The 27,225-nt window shown below is 28.9% G+C and overlaps 8 protein-coding genes across 8 annotated transcripts; 3 read left to right on the forward strand and 5 right to left on the reverse strand.

The window, feature by feature from the left end:
• Positions 1-1,071: 1,071 nt before the first annotated feature.
• PGO_112220 (hypothetical protein, conserved) lies at positions 1,072-2,172 on the reverse strand (the record flags this gene model as incomplete). Its single annotated transcript, XM_028688560.1, has 2 exons — positions 1,072-1,139; positions 1,359-2,172. 2 exons carry the CDS (start codon positions 2,170-2,172, stop codon positions 1,072-1,074), a joined length of 882 nt encoding a protein of 293 aa, XP_028544361.1.
• A 1,792-nt stretch (positions 2,173-3,964) lies between these two features.
• Positions 3,965-5,803, reverse strand: PGO_112230 (hypothetical protein, conserved; the record flags this gene model as incomplete). Its single annotated transcript, XM_028688561.1, has 1 exon — positions 3,965-5,803. The coding sequence occupies one exon, from the start codon at positions 5,801-5,803 to the stop codon at positions 3,965-3,967; it is 1,839 nt and encodes a 612-aa protein (XP_028544362.1).
• Positions 5,804-7,114: 1,311 nt separating this feature from the next.
• PGO_112240 (hypothetical protein, conserved) lies at positions 7,115-7,399 on the forward strand (the record flags this gene model as incomplete). Its single annotated transcript, XM_028688562.1, has 1 exon — positions 7,115-7,399. One exon carries the CDS (start codon positions 7,115-7,117, stop codon positions 7,397-7,399), a length of 285 nt encoding a protein of 94 aa, XP_028544363.1.
• Positions 7,400-8,382: 983 nt separating this feature from the next.
• PGO_112250 (poly(A) polymerase PAP) lies at positions 8,383-10,344 on the reverse strand (the record flags this gene model as incomplete). The annotated part of the gene is made up of 1 exon (XM_028688563.1): positions 8,383-10,344. The coding sequence occupies one exon, from the start codon at positions 10,342-10,344 to the stop codon at positions 8,383-8,385; it is 1,962 nt and encodes a 653-aa protein (XP_028544364.1).
• Positions 10,345-13,871: 3,527 nt separating this feature from the next.
• On the reverse strand, positions 13,872-14,855 carry PGO_112260 (hypothetical protein, conserved; the record flags this gene model as incomplete). The annotated part of the gene is made up of 1 exon (XM_028688564.1): positions 13,872-14,855. The coding sequence occupies one exon, from the start codon at positions 14,853-14,855 to the stop codon at positions 13,872-13,874; it is 984 nt and encodes a 327-aa protein (XP_028544365.1).
• A 2,014-nt stretch (positions 14,856-16,869) lies between these two features.
• Positions 16,870-18,081, forward strand: PGO_112270 (hypothetical protein, conserved; the record flags this gene model as incomplete). The annotated part of the gene is made up of 1 exon (XM_028688565.1): positions 16,870-18,081. The coding sequence occupies one exon, from the start codon at positions 16,870-16,872 to the stop codon at positions 18,079-18,081; it is 1,212 nt and encodes a 403-aa protein (XP_028544366.1).
• A 1,894-nt stretch (positions 18,082-19,975) lies between these two features.
• Positions 19,976-24,082, forward strand: PGO_112280 (DNA polymerase 1; the record flags this gene model as incomplete). Its single annotated transcript, XM_028688566.1, has 1 exon — positions 19,976-24,082. The coding sequence occupies one exon, from the start codon at positions 19,976-19,978 to the stop codon at positions 24,080-24,082; it is 4,107 nt and encodes a 1,368-aa protein (XP_028544367.1).
• An 837-nt stretch (positions 24,083-24,919) lies between these two features.
• Positions 24,920-26,146, reverse strand: PGO_112290 (hypothetical protein, conserved; the record flags this gene model as incomplete). Its single annotated transcript, XM_028688567.1, has 1 exon — positions 24,920-26,146. One exon carries the CDS (start codon positions 26,144-26,146, stop codon positions 24,920-24,922), a length of 1,227 nt encoding a protein of 408 aa, XP_028544368.1.
• Positions 26,147-27,225: the final 1,079 nt, after the last annotated feature.

A 27,225-nucleotide genomic window follows, 5' to 3' on the forward strand; every position in this document is an offset into this window, starting at 1 on the left:
TTGTATCTTTTAAATAAAAAAAAAAAAAAAAAAATATTCTCCTATATTTTTAATAAAATCTCTGATTTCACAACTGGTTATGCATCCGCCTATTTTAATTAAGAATTTTTTTTTTTTAAATATTTAAAAATTTTTATTTTTATGTTCAAATGAAAGATTTTGCAGCAAAATAAAACTAATATTTGAGTTATTTATTATCACATTCTTTTTTTTTTTACTGTTTTTTACTCTTTAATTGAAACATAAAATTCTACTTGAGCCAACAATATTTGACTCGTTATGCACAGTTTGACAGAAGGAATGGCAGTAAAATAAAATATATATATTTTTTTTTTTAAATGTACTCAATGCTATACTTATATCCTTTGTAACAGGGGAAACATGTGAAAAATGGCTTAATGTAGTCTTTTCGAAATATTAGATATAAAAAAAAAAAAAATGAAACATGAACAAATAAACACATGATCAAATGAAAACATGGAACAATGACAACAAAAGGGAAAGGGAAAATAACTATTCACACTATACTTCACCTCAGATGGATGGGATCAATGAAAAATGTGATGATACACTACACATGTTTTTAAAACTTAAAGCCACACATTGTAAGCGTTATTAAGCAACATATTCATAAAATTGGCATAAATTAAGTGCTTGTCACATTAGTAAAAAAAATTACAACATGCAATTATACCCAGACGGGACACAATTACAGCAATAGATGAAAGCAGAAAAAAATATAATAATATTAAAAAAAAAAAAAAATTGAAGAGAAAATAAAAATATTGAAAATAAAAGAAAATCACTTGAAATGAATCCTACCCCCTGAATGTATTTGTCCTTATATGCGGCATTAACGTTAGAAAAGGAAAAAAATAAATATATGCAAAATGGAAAATACTGTATCAATACGAAATAATGTAAAATATCGAATAACAGGAGGCCAATTTATTTTTTTTTTAGGGGTGCGGCATAATCTTATAATGTCAAAAGGATAGAAGAGAACTTGTTTATCTCATTATACTAGCTTGTTTTTCTTCAAAGATTAAGGTTCATTTATCGCGAAAATTTTCATTTATTCAATGTTAAGAACATTACATAGGTGAAAAGCTCACATATATTATCCAAAAGTCCATTATCTGAAGGGAGAAAGAATGAAAAAAGATAAAGAATGACAACGCTTATTCAGGTGCAATTTTTTGAGCAATGTATGCATTGTATAATTCAGCTTGAAAGGTGGAATGTAAAAAAGAAAAAAAAAATTTAAGAAGGCCCATCCATAAAAGGATGAATCATATATAGCTCCTTTTATCAGCCATTATTTTTTTGACACTTTTAATTTTCCGAAGTTCACTAACCTGTTTCATCATCAGCATGCATTGTTTCCCCCTCATGCTCAAAAAGTTCAAATTTTTTAAAAATACGCTCACTATGATTAGACAATATATCACAATATTCCACAATATTCTTTTCATTGTTTGCTTCATTCTTGAATACTTTTGTTACAAAATAAGCAGTAGCATCATGCGCCCCGTCATATAAGGATTGCAACTTAGTGAACTTTTCTAGCTTTTCATTTTTATCATACTTAGCTATTTTATTTTTTTTTTTTTCTTTTTTTTTTGATAGTTTGGTTTTATTTCTTTTTTTATTTATTCTATCACAATATTTATCCTCTTTGAAATTATTCTTCGTACTTGAAGCATAATGACCTGATTCATTTGCATTGTTTATTAACATTTTTACATGTTCAGATAGCTCATGTTTAGCTTCACTACTTATTTGAAAAAATTTTTCACAAGACTCTTCTGCTCTATATGAATCCTCAGAATTAATACTATGGGTTACACTTCTTGTATTTTTGCTTGAAAACACAACTTCATCTCTTATATCGACTTTTTCACTTAAGTATCTTCTATGTCTTACGTCACTTTCACTTATTTGAAATAATTCTAACCTCTCTACAGGATTGTTATTTAAAAGCCCTTTGCTCCTATTATGATTTTCTCCAAAATATGACTTTGATGATGGTGATTTTTTTACATCATTATAAAAATAAGTTGGCTCCTTTATTTCCCTATTTAGGCCATTATTTATTTTTCCACTTAATGCACGTTCGGAATTATTTCCCCTGCACCTCAAAGCATCACTATTACTTTTAAATTCATTCATTTCTTCTTGTAATATATATCTGCAATATTAAGTTATTAATGATGTTCTTTTTGTTAATTCAACAAATGGGATTTATTAAAAAGGTTGCATATAGAATTTTTTCTTTATTCTATCTTACATAACTTGGGCGTGACATGGACTTATTCAATTTTAGCAGAATTAATTATCATTTGAAATTAATTTTTTTTTTTTTTTTTTTTTCATTTCATTGGAATATAATTCGTTAATGTATAATTTTAGTGATGTGAGTTGTATTTTAGAAAAAAAAAATATTCAAAATGGAAGAAAAAAAAAAAAAAAAAGACAGCCAAAATGAAAACAAGAAAAACTAATATGCTACTTTTGGTAACAATTTTCTGCTTAAATTTCATAGCAAGGAAATTGAAATTTTTCATTCCATTTAGTTTAAATAAAACTTCCAGTTGTGTGTGTCCTATACGCTAAACGAGAGTGATAATTTTTTAAAACTTGTTCTCTGTTGTTGTTTTGTATAAAAAGGGAACCATTATGAATATTTTACAGAATTTTTTTTTTTTTTCTCATGAAAAATAGCTGTTTTGAAAAAAAAAAAAAAAAAAATGTACAAAGATAACAAAATTAACAATAGCTTTAATTTAAGCCCTCAAAGTTCATGTTTCCAAGCAAAAACAAGAAAGGGGGAACATATGTAACATTATTTGATGAAGTATTTATATATGAATGTTCAGAATACTATTATGCCATTGTTCATGATTTTCATAAAGATTTATTTTAAAAATCATTTTTTTATGAACATTCATATTTTTTTTTTTCATTTTATTTTGGAATGTCTAGTTTTTGTAGTCTTCATAAATATTTTCCAAAACGTAGAACTGTTTATGGAAAATATAACGTTATGCCTTAGTCCCTACTTTTTTCTGCTTTTTTTTTTTTTTTTTTTAATTCCAAAAAAAATGAAATGAAAAGGGAAGGCAAACTCATAGAAGAGGATAGACTTATCTTTGTGTGTCTACGTGTGCTGAAATAAGGCATCATTCATGTAGCATTAGAACGTAGGAAACAAAATGGATAACCTTTTTCCTTGTTTCTTGAAATTTAAAAATTATGAGTTTCACGATTTTAGTTTTTGCGTTTTAATGATACATTAAAAATTACTAAAAATTGGATTAATGTTATTAGCTGCATTTTTCTGTGAAAAAAATTAAAATGAATGTCAACTATACAGAAAAATACAATGATACACATAACACAGCACAAACGAAAAAAAAAATAAAGGTGAGAACAATATGAAATTGTTACAAAAAATGTAGACGGGGGGGCGAGAGCTTTGAAAAAAAAAAAAAAAAAAAAAAAAAAAAAGAACAGATATATAGAGCTATATAAAAAAAAAAAATATATCGGTAAAAAGCATAATGAAGTAGTTTACATTTCAATGGGTACACATTGCTTCACATTATCACAACTTCTGCCTCGCAACGTCACAACTTTAACCTCACATATGATTAAAAAAATGAGAAAAATTAAAGAAGTGGGATAAAAACTCATAGCGTAAATCATGGCAAAAAAAAAAAAAAAAATTAAAAAATCAAGGGAAAAATGCTTCAGCTCTTAATTACAAAAAGGAATTCTTCTTTTGATTTCCTCTATTCGGTGATAATCCCTAGCTTCGCTTAAAAATCAAAAGGTCAGGGATATGGGAGACATATAGTAAAGGAAAAGAGATGCAAACATGGTTTAATGTGTTGTGTTAGGGTGCACGTCAATTTTGATCATAGGGTGGGTTCCTTCTCATGTATCTCAAAGGGATGACATCTCAAGGATCTTTGGTTTCCTGATCCAGGAACTCCAAAAATTGATCGGATATAGTTTTTTCCTGCTGCACACCCTGTATTACATTTTTAATACCCAGAATATCACATAAAATTAGAAATACTTGATTTTTAATGTTAGTAGCTTTTAACGAGTCCCTACTATTTTTTAGCATTTCCATAACTAATTGTTTATCGACATGATTTTCTTGACAGTATTTGGTAAGCTTCTTTTTATCCTCATAAATTTTGGTGCTATGTTCCAATTTTGTTTGCATTACGTTAATATCATTTTGCAGGAATCCTTTTTCGCGAACGACATCTTCTATAATTTTATTTTTGTTATTTATTTCTTTTTTGTATTTTTCCACATCCTCCTTTAGTTTTTGAAATGTGATCATGCGTTCTTTATTTTTAATGATTTCTGACTCCAGATATTTTATCCTATCATTTAGTAGGTCTATTTTAACATTATTTTCTTCTTTCATGGATTTTATAACATTCTTTAAATCAATTTTCATTTCATTTATGCAGAAATCATCCTCTTTGCATTCTGTGAGTGAAACTTTGGGGGGAAAAAATTCGATTATTCTATTTAATTCAGTTCCATATATAGGTTCTTCATTTGTTTTCATAGATTTGTTACAAGATAAATAATTATTTGTATAATTCGGTGGAGTTTCATTATTTTGATAAAAATTGTTTTTATAGTCATCAAGAGAATTGTATGACACATTGTTTTCACAATTCGATCGATGAGTAGCCCGTTTGTTTCCATCTTGCTCTATTATCACTACATCTTTCGTATATTCACTCTGAACATTTCCCTTATCTACACAAGAGTAGAAAGTGTCATATTTTTCATTATATTTTTCATAGTTTTTATGGTTATCATCCTCCCTTTTCGCCGCAGATGAACTATTTAAATGATAATCATTATCATGTCCCGTGCATTTGTAAGTATGCATTTCGTGATGATGTGTATTAATATTTCCATTTGTGATATCTTTTTCGTGGTTCTGATAAGAAACATGAAACGTTTCTTCTTTATATTGAGAAGAGTTGCTCAGCTCCTGTGGTGCAGTTTGATGTGAGTTTATTACCTGCTCTTCGCCTTTGTACTTTAGATTTAAGTGCTTTTCTTCCTTTGTTTCCACCTCATACTGATTTGAATTGTCACTTTTTAAATAGTTCATTTTGTAGTTATGGTTTAGAAAAAGAGTGTCTTTCCTATTATCATGTTCATGTATATTCCCTCCTGCACTTAATATGTTAAGAAAGAGATGATATATGTTATTATCATATTCTTCCTTATTCATATGAATGAACTCCATTTTATCGATAAGATTTATATTTAAAAATTTCGTTAATATGAAAAGGATATATTTATTTATGCATACATAATTTAATAAAAGCAAATCGTTTTTTTCTTCTTTTTCATAAACAGAAATGTTATAATTAATTTGGTATTCATTAACTAGTAGTTGTACTTTTTCATTCTTCAGCAAATTGTTGCATAAATTTATGTTCTTCACAATTTCTTCATATAAAATATTTTTCGTGTCTATTAGATTTTTCTCCTTGTCATCGCCACTACAAGGGGAGGAAATTTTAAATAAAGTATTTTTCAAACTGGACGTAGTTTGAGACAATAGCTTCACACTTGAATTTCCGTAATCTGTTTCTTCTCTTTTTGTTAAATTGTCCTCATCATTTACCCCACTTTTATCATCATTCACACTTAAACATTTCTCATTTAGAAATAACGAATCATCATCATCTGTAAGAATAACATTTTGAATATTTTGCATAGCTTTATTGAACTTATTCCACGCATTTTGCATCTCTCTCTCTTATTTGTTTATTCACAAAAAAAAAAAAAAAAAAAAAAAAAAAAATTAACTACCGTGTACAAATAATTGTGCACGTTTTTCCTTTGCATATATATATATATACTTTTGTTTTATTAATATATTATTAATCATTTATACAACTGATGGAGCACGACTTCTAAATGTAATGTATTCTCTCTCTAACTCTCATCCCTATATATTATGTATATAAAGGGGTATATTTTTCTTAAGTTATGAAAACATTTTCGTACAAATATATTTTCTTTTAAAAGGTAGGAAAGCTTTAAAAAATTACATTTCGACAAAAAAGAAATAAAAACGGCAGTTCTGATATGAGGTCTCGGAACAGGAATTAGTAATGTTCGTGTTCTTTTATATTATTCCTCCCCTTTCTTAGCCTGTAGGGGTTGAAAATTAAGGTTAAAACAATATACATAAATTACTCTTTTTTTTTTTTTTTTCTTTTTTTCCGGATTTTCATCCCTTTTTATGACAATTACAGTTTACATCCACCCCCTGTCCATTCATAACTGGAACGGGTTTAGCGTAAGCTTCCTTGTTTCCATGGGTCGCTCTATGTGTATGTTTTTTTTTCACTCACATCACCCGGCGCGAATAAGGTAATCTCATATGCGTGCGTTGCATGCGTATATGCGTTTATGAATTTATACATTTATGAGTTAATTCGCTTATTTTATTTTATTTTATTTTATTTTTTTTTTCTAGCATTGCTTGAAGAATATATATTCGTTTGAACTGATCAATATAAAGAGGATAAATATTACGCCAATTCATACCCCTTCTTCGAGTAAATTTGATGGGGGAAAAAAAAAAAAAATATAAACTCACATGAGGAATATATTTATAAGTACGTTCTCACAAATACATACATGTTTAGATAAAAGCAAATATATATTAACTTGTACATATATAATATACATCATATAAATGCACATACGGATAAGCACATGTAGGTAATAATATATAGAGGATCAATTTTCACAATATTATTTTTTTTTTTTTTTTTAAAAAGTAGCATAAACAAAAATAACTTTACCAAACTCAGCAAAGGAACAAAATTCCAGAAGACATTTTTTTTTTTTTTTTTTACTAAACTATTAATCAAGTTAAGGTACAATAAGTCACTAAGGAAAGAGTAAAACAAGTGTTTATGAATGTGTATATACGTATACATATACGTCCGTGAGCATACATACTTGAATACTTATAAACTCCATCACATCAATGGTGTTACACATTTTTTTAGGTAAAGACTCTGTCACGGAACACAAGGGAAGGAAAATGGGGAAGGCAAGTATAAAGGACTATGGAAACGTATGCAAATGGTTTAAAAAATTAAGCAATAAAAAATCTATGCCATTATTACCAGAGAACAAGGAAGAGAGATTGAAAAAATTTACCAACTTTTCCTTATATCATATAATGGAAAAGTATGAATTCGTACCCAACCTTCTTCTGCAAACGGAGTATATGTACCCTCTTTTGTATAAAAATCCAGAGGTTTTAAGACAGTCCTACTTTAACCACTACAAGTTTAGTAATATTTCTAATAAGCCCAAGTCATAATAAGCTGATTTAAAAGGTGACAAATGTAACAAATGGGAATTCATTGAACCTGTGTGAAAAAAGGGCATTCCTCGGGAAATTATTGTGTCAACTTGACAGATGATACAAAAAAAAAAAAAAAAAAAAAAAAAGTGCAGAGAATTGGAGAATACTGCTTAACATTTTTTGCTAACTGGTTAACCATGAAGTTGCACATTTTTGGCTAGACAGAATTCTCCTATTCACATTTCATACTATTTCGTACAAAGGGCGCAGAAAAAAAAAAAGAAGAAGCTGTTTGTTTTGTGTATGTGTGTGTTTTATTTTATTACATTTTTTTAAACCGATAAATAATATTTGTGGATGACATTCCTTGTAAAGCATTTCAACCGTTTGTGTTGCGCGCATGCACAGTTTTATAGTTTTGCAAATTTTTTTTTGTATAATAAATACATAATTGGATATATATCCCTCATGAACCCTTTATTAACACCTATTACCACTTATTATCACTACTTTATTATATTAAGCGTAATAAAATGTTCTAATAAAATTTGCTTATAAGCTTTCATTCGAAAAAAAAAAAAAAAAAAAAAAAAAAAAAATATATACACACGCACACATATATATATATATGCTCTGCTTATATATGTACATGTGCGCGCACATACACTACTGATGAAAAAATTCATGTACATAAATCTACAAGGAATGGCAAGCGATCAACACATGTTAACATCTTCCGACGATTGAACAAATTCGCAAATATGTAAGGTGTCGACCTTTTTGATAACTTCGTGTCTGTCACAAACACGCATATGCTGGTTTTTTTTTTTTTTTTTTTTTTTTTTTTTTTTTTATAGCTAATAACATTTACGCTTGGGCAAAGGTCTGTTGGGTGGAAGAGCGCCATGTTTTGAAGTGACGGTAGGACTATGTAAAAACCATTGCAAATATGGTGGCCTCATCGGTACATGGCCCCGTACCGTTCAATTGCTGCGCCACTATTCACCTTGTATATCAAAGTGCTGATCGTTGAGCTGATCATTGAGCTGATCGTGCATGTTGGAACTACCTTGGACTGAATTTCGTTCATCTTTGATGGGTTCATCTTCATTTTGCTGCCTGTTTTCAGCTGTGTTTTCCTGGTGTGTTTGGGCACTGGATGATACAGAAGACAAAAATTCCATAACTTGCGATTTTTTTTGGTAACTTATATTAATTTTGTAACAATTTGGATATTTATTTTTTTGAGGCCAATTGAGAACTATCTCTATAAAATCCCGAATTGCATAGGAAAGATTAAAAGTATTATCATATATATTTTTAAGAAAAAATACAAGTGCTATAAAAAAAGATGAGCAATGATAGAATTTATCCTTTTTATACACGTAAAATTTGGGATACGGTCTTATTTTCAACTCGTTAATTGTTTCTAATTTTTTAAATAAAAGTCTGATTTTGCTTTCAATCCAACCCTTCCATGAATTGTATATAAGTTCATTCGTTGCCATTATTTGAATATGAAGAAAATGTTTATACGATGCAAAGAGGTCTAACGGTTCAAGGATATTCGTCCATATACTATTATTGGCAGAAGCAGCACTAGAACCGTTAGCCGTCGTAACCATTCCATTTATTTGATTCATAAGGAAGTTGACATTTGCACCTGGGTTTAGTTCCATGTAGTTAATAATCGCATGAGCTCTTTTAAACTCATCTATCAGAATACTCCTTGTGCAGTATGTAACATTATGAGTTGAATTCATACAAGGAAAAGCTGGGGTAATAATAGGCATAACATGTAATTTGTCTTTAATATTTTTCTCTGGGTCCCATATAGGAAAATTTTTCAATCCATCGACATTGTTATACTTCTTTATATTTTGTATAAGTACAGGGTATTTCCAATTCCAAATAGAATAAACCCTAAAAAATTTGCATATTAATTGACTAACATTATAATTTGGATACAGCTGACAAACCTTAGCTGTTAATAATGCCCATGATATTCCTCCTAGAAATCCTAAAATGTTACTATATATTCCTCTGTTTTTAGCCCATAATTTAATAAATCTTAGTGTATTTCTAAAATGTTCTTTATTTGGTACAGATGATAATATCAAATCAGCTACTCTTATACCATTTAAAGATCTTACTGTTACTTCATCTAAATTTTTTAAAATATAATCATTGTCCAATGAATAGTAACAATCCTTTAAAGTTCTATATGGCAATGTAGCTAATAACAAATCTATGTCTACATCATCATACATGAACTGAATTATTGGAGTATATGTTTCAGGAAGGGATTGTAACTTACGTACATTTCTATCCTGTTGTAATTTTAAATAGAATTCATTAAAAAAAATTTCTCTTGTTATATTTTGAGGTGCTAAAAATATACAATCGATATCACTATTTGGTGTTATAACTCCTAATCTATAGGAACCAAATGTGTATAAATTTCCATGTATATGTTTTGCATCTTCTTCATTTATTCCTTGATTTATTGATATTTCTATAACAAATTCGTGAAATAATTTATTAATCATACCTAATACTCTTTCTCTTTTTTTTAAAGCATATTCTGTTTCATACAAATTATAACCTTTTAACAATTCTATCACATCATTTGCTTTTTTTAAATCTTCTTCTGTAGGATAATTTAAAGAAATCGGATCTGATACACCATATTCATATTTTTTATTTAACTCTCCTTCCACTCCTGATTCATTATTCAAAATTTCTCTTCTACTATGAAACGACGTATTTTTCCTCCGTCCAATTCCACATTCATCCTCGATGGTCTTATTTAGTGTACATTCAATGTTATAATTTACGTAGGTGTCTTCACTTTCTTCTTTTATTTCACTCAGTTGCAAAAAATCATCAATAGATTCTTTGCTTCTTAAAATGAAGTTACTGCATTCTAGCAGATTTTCGCTTTCGTAAACGGTGTGCATTTTGCAATGCCATACAAATTGGAAACAGCCAAAAATGGCGCGTTAAAAATCAAAAACAGGCGAAAAAAAAAAAAAAAAAAAAAAAAAATCTAAAATGTCTAAATAATCTAAATATTCTATAAAGTATAAATACCCTAAAAGGTATAACACCATAAAAAGTCTAAATACTCTAAAAAGTCTAAAAAAATAAATTTAAAAACAAAGGGAAATATGCTATAATACACTTGTTGACAGCAAAACAAGTAAGCAATGCAGAGGTAGTAGCATGAACAGGATTGAAATAAAGCAGAATGAAGTTGAACTAAATGAGTGACACCCATAATACAAATGGGTAAATAAATATAACATAAAAAAAAAAAAAAAAAAAAAAAATTAAAATAAGTAAAATTAAATAAAATAATATGTCGACTCTTCTTGGAAAGGGAGGTGAGAGAAAAGGCAACACGTTCAAATGGTTAAAATAATTCATAAATCATTCTAAAAAAAAAGATATATACATATTCACATATTGCTTATAATATAATGCTTATGAGAATGGGATTAGTTATAGGAGCACAAGATGGCCTATATGCATATCCAAATGTGTATACACGTATAATTTACAAACATGACGCTTAATCATGCTCATCATTAAAAAGCAGACCTGTTAACAATGCAGGTTAACGGTTAAATTAAAATATTAAATTAGAAAAAAGAAAGGAGAAATATATATATATGTACGTACGTATGTATGCATATATATGTATAAACGAAAAATAAAACGGAAGGCGAATTACATTTCAAAAACAAAGAATATGGCGCGTAAAGCGCACCATTCGAACACGTCGCATAATGAACAGCAGTAGTGAATGTTATTCTTTTTCCTTCTCTAAATAATTATGCATGCGTGAACATAAGAGTGTACATATGTATATATGTATATATATATATATATATATATTGCCTACGTAATAACTGCATAATAAGTACAAATATACAGAGGTATATTATGATAAATGTATACTATGAACGCTGCAAAAAAAAAAAAAATAAATAAAAATAAAAAATGCACAATTTTCCTATTTGCGAAAAGTACCCCTTTGTATGGTCTGCTTTAAGTTAATATCGCATGTCTATGTATATGTCTAAGCGTATATGGTACATGATAGATGTATTTATGTATACTTGGGTCAATCAGTTTAAAGGTATAAAAGTGCATACGTAATATTAAAAATGCATATAAGTGTAAATCATGAAAACTAAAAAAGACTTCTTTTTACGCACAGGTAAATATATCACGTAAGAAAATGGGAGAAAAAGAAATGTTTAGCAAAAGTGGTACGTTATGTATGTATATATAATTTTCGCATATACACATGTACATACATTTGTAACGTATTTTTTTATGAATTATGCACAAAAACATATGTTTTTCTACTGCGCTGAAAAACTTCGACAAACATATACGAAAAAAAGTATTAAATTGAATTTTTGTAATTACGGGAAAATGAAAAAGGTATATATATCCTCACCCACCCAGAAAATGAATTTCATTCTCGCTCTTTTGTCCATACATAACTAGTATGCCTATTTTCTGATCATAGGGTTAAATTAATGTACCCCTTGGGGTATATGTGCGTGGGGGTAAGAATTATACGTATATCTATGTGCGTATAAATGTGCACATATATATATATATATATATATATATACTTACATGAATGCATACCACTTTGCACGTTCAAATAACCCGTACTTGGGTTCAAAATAATAGGCTATGCTTTGTTACAAAATTCCACAAAATGTATAACGTACTACTAACTGCATAGGGAAGGTATATTTTTTTGTCGTTTTTCTTTTCTTCGACAGTTTTATATTTTGTTATAAACATACATATACATACGTGTGCATATTATGTATGCATTCATGTGATGTATACCATCATCCTACTAACAATCAAACAAAATTAGGGATATTTAGCAATCTCATGGATGCAAAAAAAAAAAAAAAAAAAAAAAGGGAAAGGAAAGGAATTGTGTAAAGGGCACGATTTGGGCATACATTTCCTTTTCTTTTCACTGAGAATTAAATTATATATATATATATATATATATATATATATATATATATATATATATATACATATACATACATGTTATACATGTGCTGCTCGTGGCTTTGCTATAACACAAGTTAATTCTCCTTCACTTATTTTCCGTTGAATACGCATTATATATATATATATATATAAACGTTATTAATTCCTCTTTTTTTTTTTCATTTCAGTTTTCTTCATTAATTTATTCCCAATGAGGAAATGAATATATATCTATCTAAACGAGCATACCTATTTAGTTGTACATTATATATTCATTATTCATGTTTATGGATGTATATGCATACTATATATATATACATATATATAATTAGGTAAATGACTTTTTCTTCCCCAACTTACATGCGTATTTTTCTTGTGAGCACCAGGATAAATACAAACTCTATGAATTTATATTTAAAAAAAAAGAAAGGAAAAAAAAAAAAACATTCGCTTCAAATACGCGTGCCCAGATCTGTGCATATAAAAATATAAATGGAGATCACTTTTTATTACGTCAAGGTATTTATTTTCATCTCCACTTGGCCAAAAAAAAAAAAAAAAAAAAAAACATTGGTACTACTACCTAGTACCACGTTTATTTTATTATAAAATAGGAATATGAAAAAGAAGGGGAAAAAATTAAATAAAACAAAATTAAATAAAGCAAAATAAAGCAAAATAAAACAAAATAAAACAAAATAAAACAAAATAAAACAAAATAAAACAAAATAAAACAAAATAAAATATAATAAAATATAATAAAATATAATAAAGTTCGAACAAACCCTTTTATTCTTAATTTTATTATGTATAAAATTAATCTTACATATTGTACACAAATATAACGATTCAGTAATTATTTGAACTTGTCCTTTTTAAAAATAATCCTTACGCTACATACATTATTATTAAGTACACACTGTACTCGTTTCTCATTGAATGTTGCCCCATGAAAGTTTGATTGTTTACGACGTACAAATGTTTTACTGTGGAGAAACATCAACTTTTGACAAAATGAAATATTAACAGACATTATTTCATCTTGTTTAACTGTTTCTTAAGATTGAAGAGATAATAATGGCCAACCATCTGTGTCATATGCCCAACAGAGGGGCGGAAATTGTAAATGTTATTTGGAGGATTTATGTGTTATCAGTTTCTTTTGATGTTATTTTTTTAAACATTCACAAAAGTAAATAAAAAAAAAAAAAAAAAAGGGATAACACGATTCCGGATTTTACACATAAGAGGATGGTATAACGTGTATGAGAAAAAACTTGTTCTTTCACATACGTGTGTAAGTCATTGGAGTTTTTGTAGGTTAATACAACTCATGTGCATGGGGGGGAGATATACAAGTATATTTGAGAAAATGAAAAAAAAAAAAAAAAAAAAACTCAATATCTGAATTGCTCAGATAGAGCACAATAGTATTGTCATTCCAAGAATATCATAAAAAATATGGAAGTACCTTGAATAACTTGAAGCGATTTGCATCGTCAGTTTCATCCCGTAACAAGTGAATATTTTTTTCTATATACTTCCCCTTGTTGACAGCTAAGTAGTTTGACATGAGGGAAAAGAAAAAAATGCGATTGATTTTCTGAAATATATAATTGGGGAATCTATTTAAATACATATTATAATAATTAATGACTATAAAAGCTAAGTAATTTAAGCTTAGAAAATAATATGATCCCCATATGTCATAATCCGCCATACACATTGAAATAATTGAAGAGACTAAAAACAGAAAGGCATACATATAATGAAAATTATTGGTAAAATAGTAACTACCCACTTGTAAGCCCAAATAGTATGATGGAAAAAAAGAAAAAAGCAATGAATGAAATTTTATGTGATACTTTAATATTATATTATATTCTAAATAATTTGATGATACTACTAAAAAGAAGGTTAAAAGAACAGAAAAGCTAGATACTACAGCAAAAAATATTTTAGATGTCTTGGTTAATTTTAAGAAGCACTCGTTAAAATGATTATTTATTACATTTATATGAAATTTGTTTAAGTGATAAAAGAAATCATGGGAAATGTGTTTTCTTTTGTTTTCTTTATTCATCAGTTTATGAGCTAGGTAATTATAAAATAATTTATCATTAAGGAAAAACGGGTAATTATTTTTTGCTACTTCATCTCCTGCCTTCACCTTGTTCACATCAATGGGTTCATCGTTGTTACATAAAATGTTGTAATTAGATTTGTCCACATGGGAGAACCCATCATTTTCCATGTTATTATAAAACATAGTTGCATTATAGTCATTGCTTCTCATCAACTTGCCCATTTTTTTGTTACTTAAACGTTGTTCCTCCGCATAGCGCTGGTAATTTCTAAGAGCATAAATGTTGTCGTAGGAAGGAGGAAATTTGAATCCCCTGAATGTTAGCAATTTCAGCTTTGGTAACATCATTTAAGGTTTCCGTGTATGCCTATGTGGTGGTGGTTGGATTCAATTTGCACATCTTCAATTAAATGTATACTTATGAATGTACGCATAAATCCACACTTATGAACTTGGTTATACGCTTACGTTTTTATTTTATTTTATTTTTTTTTTTTTTTGGTGTGTGAACATTTACACATTTAACCTTCTAATAAATTAAAGCAGCCTCGTTCTATGTTCGCGTAAATTTGATTTTTCCCCTGGGTTACTGTTTTAATTGTCACAACAAGGGGTACAAGAAAGTGTGTGTGTGTGTGTGTGCATGTGGTGGTGGTTCTAGTGGGGGGTTGAAATATGTACATCCATATATGTTCGTTTGCTCATGAGCTCACTTTTGTGCCATTTTACCACATGATATTAAAACTTATGCCGTTTATTACAGTTCCCGTGTATACATAAAAAAAAAAAAAAAAAAAAAAAAAAAACGCACTCTTCTGGTTATGCACATACGCTGGAATAACACAATATTGAAGCTTGTTTTGACCATACTAACGATTCCCTTGTTTTCATTCTCTTAAATGGAATGTGCTAAAAATTGTAGAATGTTTTCTTATTTATTCACTTGTTCACCCGTTTTTGACACACATTTTTTGATTCATAAGTGTTTATAAGGGTATGTATACATATATATATATATATATTTATAGTGCCCTCGTTCTACAACTGTTTTCCACAATAGCTATTTCCATCAAAACTGTTTAACTTTCCTACCCATCCGTTCACCACCTGTAGCGCACGTATACATTTTATTATACCTTTTTATAAATGGGTCAAAATTTGCTTGTCCCATTCGTTCTTTTTATGAACAGTCAGGCAAAAATTTTCTATTTTCCCCATGCTACGTACACCCAAAAAAAAAGAAAAAAATTAATAATAAAAAAAAAAATAAAATAATAATAAAAAAAAAAATAAAAAAAAAAAAAAAAAAAAAAAAAAAAAAAAAAAAAAAAAAAAAAAAAAAAAAAAAAAAAAAAAAACAACGTACTACATATAATATTCAGATTATTTTGATTACTTTTGTTCTTTTAAAAAATTTCCTTTTTTCTGTTATTTTTTTTTTATTTCCTCCTCTATGCACCTAAAATTGTTATAAAGAAGTTTTGTGTTGAATTTTGCGAAATAGCGGCAATGCATAAAAATGTATACATGTATAAAAATATATTTACATACATTTATATATAAATATCCACATGTATATAGATATGTTTTCATCTTTATGTCAATTTTATTCGTAATTTTTTTTTTTTTTTTTTTTTCTGCCTATTACATAATACAGATACCATTATTTGTAACATTTAGTTTGCCATTTATAAAACACCTATTTTTAGATAAATATATCATCCCACTCCACCCTTCAACTCTATACTGTACATATAAAATGTACATTCAAAATTAGTGATGAGTATATGTATTTGTATATATATGTAGATATAACACGTGTATACATGTAAAATAATTTTCTGAAATGCGAACAAACGATGTTGAAGTAAATTTACTTCACTACAGTTTTGCAAGAAAAAATAGGAAATATAACTAACTGCATAGCCACCAAGTTTGAAATGAAGCTATCAACCAAATCAAATAATTAAACGAAACAAATAGAGTTGCACACCCCATCCCCTATTACAACCACCTGCTGAGGTGATTTCCATAACAGTGTTATTCATACACGCAACACATTGTCATAATTTTTCTCTGAAAATATGTAAAACGATTACCTCATCAGTATAATATACCTAAACTATGCCATTTGTTACGCTTTAGCTGAATTCATGTGAATGTAACATACATTCCGTGTCCCTTTCAGATGATTTTGTTTTTTCCTGTTTTTTCATGTTTTTTCCAGTTTTTTCCAGATTTTTCCATTTTTTTCCATTTTTTTCCAATTTTTTTTTCTTGTTTTTTAGCACTTTCCACATTTTTCCCCTTTTATCTTTTTTTTTTTTTTTTTTGCATGTACAAATTTGTAAATGAGAAAAGCATGACTATTGTTACGTTATTCTCCATTTTGCTCATTTTAAACTTTTTTAAAGCAAATTCTGTGGGGTGTAGTTATAAAGAAAGTAACGAAAATGAGGATGTGTGCTGCCATATAAATGTCTTTAAAAATCCCCTACGCTATAAGTGTTACATATTTCAGTTTAATACCCCTAGAAATGACAAGAATAAAAAATGCTGCGAATATTACGTAGAAAAAAGGAAAGAAGACAAGTTATCCAAGTTATATTCCCTACAAGATATTATGAAAAACACGTTGAATGAACAAGACATGGATGACATTAAAGATTTATTCCCAGTATTTAATGAAAAATTATTAAAATTAAATAATAATAATTACAAATTTGGAGGACCAAATAAAGGAAATAGAAATGTAAATGACATTGATGATTTGCTTATCGAGTTTAATAATAAATATTTTAATTTAAAAGACATACAAGTTAATATATTAAATGGAAGCAATAGTAACAAAGAAATGAAGAAAAACGAGAATGATGAAAATTATAATAATTTTGTAAAAGGGGAAAGTAATTACATTAAAAAAAAAAATGAGATATTGCAAAATAGCCCATTCCGTAATGAAAAATGTCTCAAAACATTAAATGGATATAATTGTAAAAAAAGCAATGACAAAGAAAATCATGATGCAGATGAAGAAATAGATTACGAATTGGTAGAATCCATTGGTGAAACACATTATTATTCCAACATTGAACATTTGGATGACACACACCAAAAAGGCAATAGTACTTCCGAAATAGATGAAGAGGAAAAACATATACACGATAGAAATGAAAATGATTATTATAGTAGTGACTATTATAACAGTATGTATGGCACAAATTATCCTAGTGAACATGGCAAATCACCAAGTTCTTCTCTTTTTTACCTCTCCAAAAAATTCTACTTAGTTAATATGTTGTCTAAGAATCCGAAAAAAATTTTGCAGAAATATATCGAATTTAAGGAATATCTATCTAGTTCAGAAGAAAAACTAGAAGACTTTCTTGACAATGAATATTACAGTACAACTCAGACCATAAATTCCATATTATCAGATGATATTCAGAAAACAGTTGAATATGATGAAAAAGGTGATCAACATAGCAATAAAAACAACAGAGGTTTTTTTTCATCCCTTTTTTACGACTTAGTTTCACTCTTTTATTTTCCGAAAAAGAATGTAGAGTTGTAATTAGAAAGTTATTATAATATCTCTACACTATTTGAATTATTTGTATCATGTAAACACTGCACCACCCATCCTGGGTTATTTCCTTAGTATTGTTTCCCAACTCAGTTTTGCTTTTGTGCGTGTTCTATTTTTTCACGTAGATAGATATTCATGATAATACCCCTCGAACAATCGCTTCTTATGTCTTTTACATAACCGTCCCGATAATATACGCCCATCGATTTTTATGTGAAATAAATTTTTTTTTTTTTTTACTATGGCTATTTTGTTCACATATTTTGTAATTTTGAGTCTCTTTTTTTTTTTTTTTTTTTTTTTTACTATGGTTTTTTTTTTCACTTTTTTTTTTTTTTTTTTTTTTTTTTTTTTTTTTTTTTTTTTTTTTCGCAGGTTTTTTTTTTTCTTTTTTTTTAATTTTTTAAGTTTTTTTTTTTTTTTTTTTTTTTTTTTTGAACATGTTAATTATAAGTAATTATTGCACATTTACCTGTATAAAATTTTTGGCAACAATTTTTTTTTCTTTTTTTTAAAATTTATTTGGCTTACCGCATGATAGCTCCCTTTTGGTGTACTGTTTGGCTGATATTTTGCATTCATGTGATGCTTATCTAGTTTTCCATTTTTTCTTGTAACTAGATTATGCCAGAGAAACTTAATTAAAAAAAACTTTCCCTGATTTTGAATAAACTAATTACATGTTATCCATATTTGTCAAAATTCCCCTATATATTTTATAGCCATTTAAATATTTCAAGTTGTGTGGACGGGGGAGAAAATAAGAAAAAAAGAGTAAGAAAATAAATAAATAAATAAATAAAAGAAGTGAAATATAGCATAAAAAAGTGGCATAATGACATAAAAACGTAACATAAAGAGATAAGGTAAAAAACGCATATAATTCTGAACACACGTGGAAGAGGTGCATTCATATTACATATCTTTAACTCATCTCTTGTGAAAAGGGTATGGCATAGCTAATCTCTCCCCACACTACCACCTTGCTCATATGCACACTTGTATTATTATGGATACAATGGAATTTGTAATAAGAAGCTTAGAAAATATGGATACAAATATGAAACACTGATAATTTTAATCGTAACAAAATTTTTCCTGGTCACTTGAGCCAAAATTGCAACATTCATGATTGTTGCCCAGAATTGGAACATGCACAACCATTGTTAATTTTGTTTTTCTTCTTTAAGAATAATTAATATGAGTTCGAAATGGTGATACGAAAGGGTGATATAAGTGCTGGTAATGGAGAATATCAAATTTTCATTTCTCCAACTAGAGCAGGGCGAATTTTATATCTCAACGCTCGTATCAACTGATTTGGGAAATATAAAAAGGGAATACATACATAAATTTGCTCGCATAAAAGAGATGGTATTTTTATAACGCATGGGCATTTTTTATTTTAATATATTTTAACATATATATATTCTTTTTTTTCTTTTTTTTTTTTTCCCACCATCTCGGCTGGTGTGAGGAAACATAGCCAGTTCCGGGTTAAGATCATTTTCTAATAAATTCGTTAGTGGTCACTTGGAACCACAGGGGGATATCTGAATGTACGAGAAAAATAAATGTTTCAGAGATGAAATTATTTAAACAAAAAGTATATAACAGTTTTGCGTTTGGAGATTAGAAGAAAGCAAGGGGAATTGACACACAACATTTTCCCTGTGGAAACAATTATGGGTAATTCATTAAATATATTAAAAGATAATAATGTCACAAAAAAAAAAAAAAAAAAAAAAAAAAATGTAAAGAGAAGAGAGATTGCTCATTCATATATATGGCAGCTTTCCCCCCATCACCCCTGCTTTACATATGTGCATTTATAATATATGGAAAAGGGATTGGTAGACGTAGTTGAGAAAATGAAAAAATGAAATTATTCGCCACTTTAAAAAGAAGCAACGGCATTTTTAAAATACATAGGAGTGAGTATAGCAGAATTTACATACACAACAGCAGTAGTGGTGGTATTAGTAGTGGCATCAGTAGCAACATCAGTAGCAACATCAGTAGCAACATCAGAAACAACATCAGAAGCAACATCAGTAGCAACATCAGAAACAACATCAGTAGCAACATCAGAAACAACATCAGAAGCAACATCAGAAACAACATCAGAAGCAACATCAGAAGCAGGGGTTGTCTCTCCATAAGTTACACGCACCTGCTCCACCTGCTTAAGAAAAAAAAAAAAAATTCAAATGAAGCTAGCTCCCTATACTCTTTCCTGAACACCCTGAGCAAGAGTAAGCAGTATGACACAAAAAGAAGCTTTAACAAAAAAGAAGTAAGAGTTACAAAGGATAATGAACAGATAAATCTATTAGAAGATTGGAAAAAGTTAATCAAAATATACATAAGCTGGTTTCCAGAAATTAGCGATGATAAGTACAAGTCTAAATGCTTTTCCGTGCCAACATATTTGACCATCCATGTGGTGATACCAAGTGGAAACAACACCCTAACAACGAATTTGCAGAAATATGATGAATTTAGTTTTCACACACTTTTGAAAAATCTTCACATAAAGGAGGAACTAAGGTGTAGTAAGCATGTCTTCCATCAACGAGAGCACAAAGAGAAACATCAGTTGGAGCATAATTTGAAAGAGAGAAATCTTGCAAATGGAAATTACTTCGAGGGAGAGGAAGGAAAAGCTGAAGGTGCAATGAAAAAGTCCAAAAAAAAGGAGCCTAAAAAGGAGAGAAAAAAAAAACTTAATCAGAAGGGCGAAACAACCATAGACAATTTAAGTGAAAAAAAAACGAATGAATATCCAAATCAAGAAGAAAAAACATTCCTTTCAAAAAAAAAAAAAAAAAAAAATGACAGTTCAAGTAGTTATGATTTACAGTATGTAATTACAAGGGATCATAGCGGTGCGTATAACACAGTAGAAAGAGTAAGAATTGTTTCTTCTGATGGTTGTGAAGAATATTCCTCAAGGGGGAAACAAGTGCATGACATTCCCAAGCGGAGTGATGAAACAGAAGAAGAAGAAGAAAAACAATGCAAGGCACCGGATGAACTATACGTCGATCAGAAGGGAGGAGGTGAAAGGAGCTACTACTTTTCCTTCAATGTGCTTGAATTGAAAAATAACAAAACTGAGAGGGAAATACTAAATAGATGTATACTTGGGAATTTTTCAGACACAGATAATTTCGTTATGAGACACGAGATAAATGATAACAAGCCTATTCCATTTTTATTCATTGTGTACGATTATAAAACTATGATACATTTGTTTAATAATATAAAATTGAAATTACCAAATATGAGTAATGTGTTTGATATATATATAATTAGCTCGTTATTGCAACTTGTCCAAAGGGGTGAAAAACTACAAAATGTGTTTTGTGAGTTTAAGGATCAGGTTGGGAGAAGTGTGACTAGGACTCAATCCATTACGTCAGAATTAAACTTATCTGAAATGTCATCTCATGGAATGTGCCATTTTTCCACTATGCCTCCCGAATTTTCAGATGTCATTTCTGGAAAATATGGAATTTTTGGATGGGGAAAGTATCAGAAAATAAAACTCCAATATGAGAGAGAGAAGGGCTATTCTTACTCGGAAGTTGCTAAGCCTGCGGTTTCAAAAAATGATATAATAATAGATGTGCAAAAAAATAAACAAACCGAGTTAAGAAATGTACAAAAAGAGGAAATAATCGAGGATAACGACATAATGTTTACAAAATGTGTAAATCTTGTTAAGAGCGAGAACAAGTTATGCCAAAGTGCAGAGAAGAAATTATCGAAAGTGAAACAAAACCATTTCAGCTTTACCCAAGTAAAGGTAGAGGACAAAAATAGCATCAAAAAATTAGTGTTTGGAAATAAAAGAAGTATGCAAGAAATTACTGAAGAAGATATGATGAGTTATTGTATATCTAGGAATTGCTGTATGATGTTGTTATTCAATTTTTTAATAGCAAAATTTGAAAATAACTTGAATTTGTTAAACATTTATCTAAAAATTGAACAGCCATTAATATTATGTATTAGCGAAATTGAAAAAAGAGGAATTTTCTTAAATAAAAAAAAAATCCAGGAAATTCAGCAAAGTTCTAATGACCCATTAATATATAAAAAAGAAATAGAGCAACTTTGTGAATGTAACATAAATTTGAACTCATCCAAACAAGTGGCATCTTTGATATACAAAAATTTATTAGAGATCACTCTTAACAGCAACATGGGAATAGTAGGGGAACCCACAAATGGCGTAGTGTTACCCGGGGAGACACTGCAAAAAAAAGGTGAACATGCGGCTGGGAGTGGGAAAAGTGGCAAGGCATTATGTCACATTTCTGATGAGTGTCTTCAGAGGAAAGGAAATTTTGAAAACGTAAAAAAAGTGACAAGTCAAGCAGAGGAAGAAGAAGAAGAAGAAGAAGATGAAGAAAAAGAAGATGAAGAAAAAGAAGAAAAAGATCCATGCTCGAGAATTCACAAACGTACAAACAATATCGATGAAGCAAATAGAAGAAAAGTTTTCCAAAACATGAATTTAGTAGGAAATAGGACCATGAAGAATAATTACACTGAGTCAAATATGAACCCATCTTTAACGAGTTGTACATCTGTTAGAAGTGATACAACGAATGACGCTAACTCGATCACTAATTTTAACAACACTATTAATGATATGAAAAGAAGTAAAAAAATTTTCCAAACGAATAATAAAATTTTGAAACTCCTTGTTGATGAAATTGAAAAAAATAAGTACATAGCTGAAAGGGAAAAGGAAAAAATTAAAAAAATTATTAACAACGTAAAATTGTACAGAGAATCTAAGAAGCTTTTTCAGAATTATATAGAGAACTTACCAAAGTTTATACAAAAAGACACCAATAAAGTACATTGCAATTTCAATCAAATAGGTACCTCTACTGGTAGACTCTCTTGTGATCAGCCAAATTTACAGAATATCCACTCAAGATTTCGTTGTGCTGTATCTCTAAAGATGGTAGAAGTGCAAAGGGATGAATCTGGTATCAAAAAGAAATTGAATCATGAATACGCATATCAAGAGAGAGAGAATTTAATCACCTTCGACTATAAACAGATGGAATTGTTCGTTATGGCATACCTCAGTTTCGACACACATCTGTTGAAGATGTTGAACAGTGGGGATGTTTTTGTCGAAACGGCCAAAGTGCTGTTTAGCACTAACGAAGTAACTAGCGAATTGAGAAGGATGACAAAAACGGTTATTTACGGAATTTTATATGGACAGACAGAAAGTGGATTGGCAAGGAGTTTGCTCATAAGTGAAGCATTAGCAAATGATTTGATTTCTAACTTTTTTCAATTTTTCCCGAATGTGTTTAGATTTATGCAGATGCAGAAAATTTTATTAAAAAATATGAACAGAGTGTACACGCTAATAGGAAGAAAAAGATTAATAGAACCCACAATAAAAAATAAGTATAGAATCAGTATGAATACACCAATTCAAGGGTGTGCAGCAGATATTATGAAGTTTGCCCTACTTTCATGTTTTCATATTATGTCATATGATACGTATAAAAATGGGCCACTGCTAGAAATAAATAATTTGAATGAATCTACAATTCAGAAAAATAAAACATTTCTAAAATCAACAAAATTAATTTTACAAGTTCATGACGAATTATTATTTGAAAGTAATAAAAGATCTACAAGCCCTATCATTCATCTATTCAAACCTGTTTTAGAAAATGCATTTTACAATTTAATACAGTACACAAATACATGTGACAGATTGATGTTACTATATGATTATATGCACGATAATATTTCAATACAAACATACATAGAATATTTAGAGCTAGCTAATAATAATGACTGTAATTGGAATATCAATTTGTGTGGTCATAATGATGTGTACAATAATTCTCCCAATATGCTAAAATCAATTTTTGAAAAATTTAATTTTATGTTACCAATTAAGGTAGAAACCGGGGACTATTACAAGGAGTTTTCTTAGCACATTAAATTCTTTTTTTTTTTTTTTTTTTTTTTTTTTGCTTCAATATGAATAAACCCACACATTGTTTAATCATTTATGATGTATTTTTTTTTTTCTTTTTTAAAAAAAAAACGACTCACAAACAGAGGTATTGCATGAACTTATAGTACATATTTCTGCGTAATTTTTCCAAAAGTTCATATGTAGCAACCACACAAAATTGAGCATTCAATTTGTGTTTTTTGTTTGTTCGTTTGGTAGCCCCATTCTCTGTGTGATCGTTTGGGAGGCCTATTTCTCTGTATATTTGTTTTTTGTATTTTATACTCTATACCTTATACTTTGTTTTTATTTTTTTTTAAGTAATTTTTTGTTCAACATTTTATGGACATCTTTTTTTTAAAGCGACACAACTTGAAAAAAAAAAAAAATACGTAATCAAACGAAAAAAAATAAAACTGAATTTCGATATAACAACACGTACATGGAAAAGGCCCAAATGGGATTCCCCCAAACCAAAAGTGTGAAGCCAGATATGTAGACATACACGGACTATATATCTAGTTGTAGAAGAAGAAAATGGGCTGGGAAACAAATAATATGAAATAAAACTCTACTTCATACCATTCTCACGAATGAATGTGTTATTCCTCTAGATTGTACGAAATGTACGTTGATATTGCAAACATGCTAGTGTTTCAAATTGGTGGTGCACACGCCACGTACTATTTTTGTCAGAACTGGTGAAGACACACACATATGCACAGGTGCACGCATGTATGCATGTACAGATGTACGATATTTGTAACTTCTATTTGACCAGGGGGGGGGACACAGTACCCACTTTCCCTTTCTTTAATAGAACTCATTAAATAGTTCGTTGTCAATTGAATTTTCAAAATCCTTTTCAAAAATATCTTTTCTTTGACGTGATGAAAAAAAAGCGTCTTTTTTTTGTGTGTGTGTATCTTCCTTTACGGTTTTTCCCCTTAAATGTTTTTCCAGTTCTAAATCTTCACTCAACTTTTTATTTTCTTCCTTTAATGAATTATTTTCTTCTATTAATCTATTAAGATTACCCTTCAAATTATTCAAGCTAGTAACAAATGTGTCCATTTTGTTGTTTAGAAAATTATACCTTTTTTTTAATTTTATAATTTTGTGTTTCATTAATTTGTTTACATTTTCCAATTCTTCAATTTTTTTATTTTTTAATAAAAGTAAGTTATTTTCCCCCTCGTTAATGTACTGATCCATGTAGGAAAAATTCATAAAGTTTCTTGTTGTCAATTCTTTTAAGTAATATTTGCAGTTTGCACAATCGATGCTCTTTGAATGTAGAACTTCATCATCTGCTTCCTCTATTTTGGCTAACTCTTCCTTCAGGCTACACTCTTTCAGTTGATTTTCATACCACTGAAAAGTGTCATCACTTCTGTTACATCTTCTACCGTTGCTATTACCACTCAAGTAATTCATCATGTCTTCACCATTTAAAGCTTCCTGTTTGCAAGAAGTTAAACCATAAATGTCTTCACCAGGAATAAACTCATCTAATAGTGAGAATTGCGAATCGTTTTCTGCTTCTATACCTGTGTTTAAATCATGGGTGATTTTTTTTTTTTCTTTTTTTTTTTTTTTTCCCTTTTCATTTATCTCCAATTTATGTTGTTTCTTTTTGGAATCAACTGATTGTTCATCACTATTCTTACTTTGCTCATAGACAGGGGTTTTCCTTTTTCCACTTTCAATTCCTTTTGACTTTTTTCCCTCCTCTAATGATACACCGAAGAGGTTCTTCTCATCAATCGTTACTTCTGTTATGTTATTTGTAGCATTTTTTTTATGATTTTGTTTCTTTTTTTCTTTTTGGCTATTTTCATTATCAATCCCTACGGTATCACACATATTGTATTTGTCTCCATATTTCTTGAAATTTATCTTATCACCTGGCTTTGTGTAACCATTGTCATTGTTCGTAATAATCATGTCAAGCATGTCAAACGAAAAGGTGGCACTCATCGATTTCTCAGAGTTCGATACATCTTCACAGTTCCTTGCGTTGTTGCTATGTTCATCCATTACGTTATGTAAAAAGACCTTTTAACCACACACCACCAAAAAAAAAAAAAAAAAAAAAAAAAAAAAAAAAAAATCACACTACTTTGTTTCCTATGCTTACATTACTCATTTTGAATTTTTAAAATTGCAAAGGCAATGTTTTGATCTCGACATTGGATCGATTTACTTGTGCTTAAGTATATAGCATGTATATTAGTCGTGTGATACACTAATGAGTAATATGCATAAATTGTATCATGCTTGTAGATACACAGGTCACTACGTAAGTGTGACCCTGCATGCTTGTGTTTTTCTTGCTTTGTTTTATTTTCCCTTTAACATTGATGTTGAAGTAACTTTTCGATTTATATCTTTTTCTAGATTTCTATCTTACCCTTATCAAGTTCTCATTAGTTCGTTTGCACTACAGGTAACAACTTAGGAAAAAATCTTAGATGCATATTCTTTGGAATGGATTTACGTTTACATAACATACAAATATACATAATAATGACTAATACAGTAATGTCATATTATATGAACCTTTAAGTTGTGCGTGTGTGTGTGTGTGTGTTTTTTTTTCGTTTTTTTTTTTCCTCCCCCCCCTGTTTTTGATTGGAGTCACTCATTTTTAAGAATCCAGAATCGACATTTTTCAAAAGGTAGCTTCCTTCTCCTCTTCTTTTTTATTCTTCCCTTTACAGTGATGTTTTCCCACAGGGAAAACGCGTTTTGAAAATGAAAAAATAAAAGTTTTTTCGTTAAAAGGAACAAGCTACTCTTTCCATAAAAATAAAAATAAATAAAAAAAATAAAGGCAAAAATAATGAAGCAAAATGTGGAGGAAAAAAAGGACAATAACAAGAAAAAGGGTAAAAATATGAATATGTACAATGTTTTGAAGGAGAGCAATGATATAGGAATAAAGGCAAAGGAGTCATAAGAATTCAAATGGTTCCCATAAGTGCAAATTTTACGTCTATGCATTAAAAAAAAAGAAAAAAAAAAAAAAAAAAATTAAAATATTAACTTTAATGTACTTTTTTTTTTTTTTTTTTTTTTTTTTTAAATAAAATTTTTTAAAATTTTTTTTTTTTTTA

Source organism: Plasmodium gonderi, assembly GCF_002157705.1.
Source record: "Plasmodium gonderi DNA, contig: Chr11, whole genome shotgun sequence".
Taxonomy (NCBI): Eukaryota; Apicomplexa; class Aconoidasida; order Haemosporida; family Plasmodiidae; genus Plasmodium; species Plasmodium gonderi.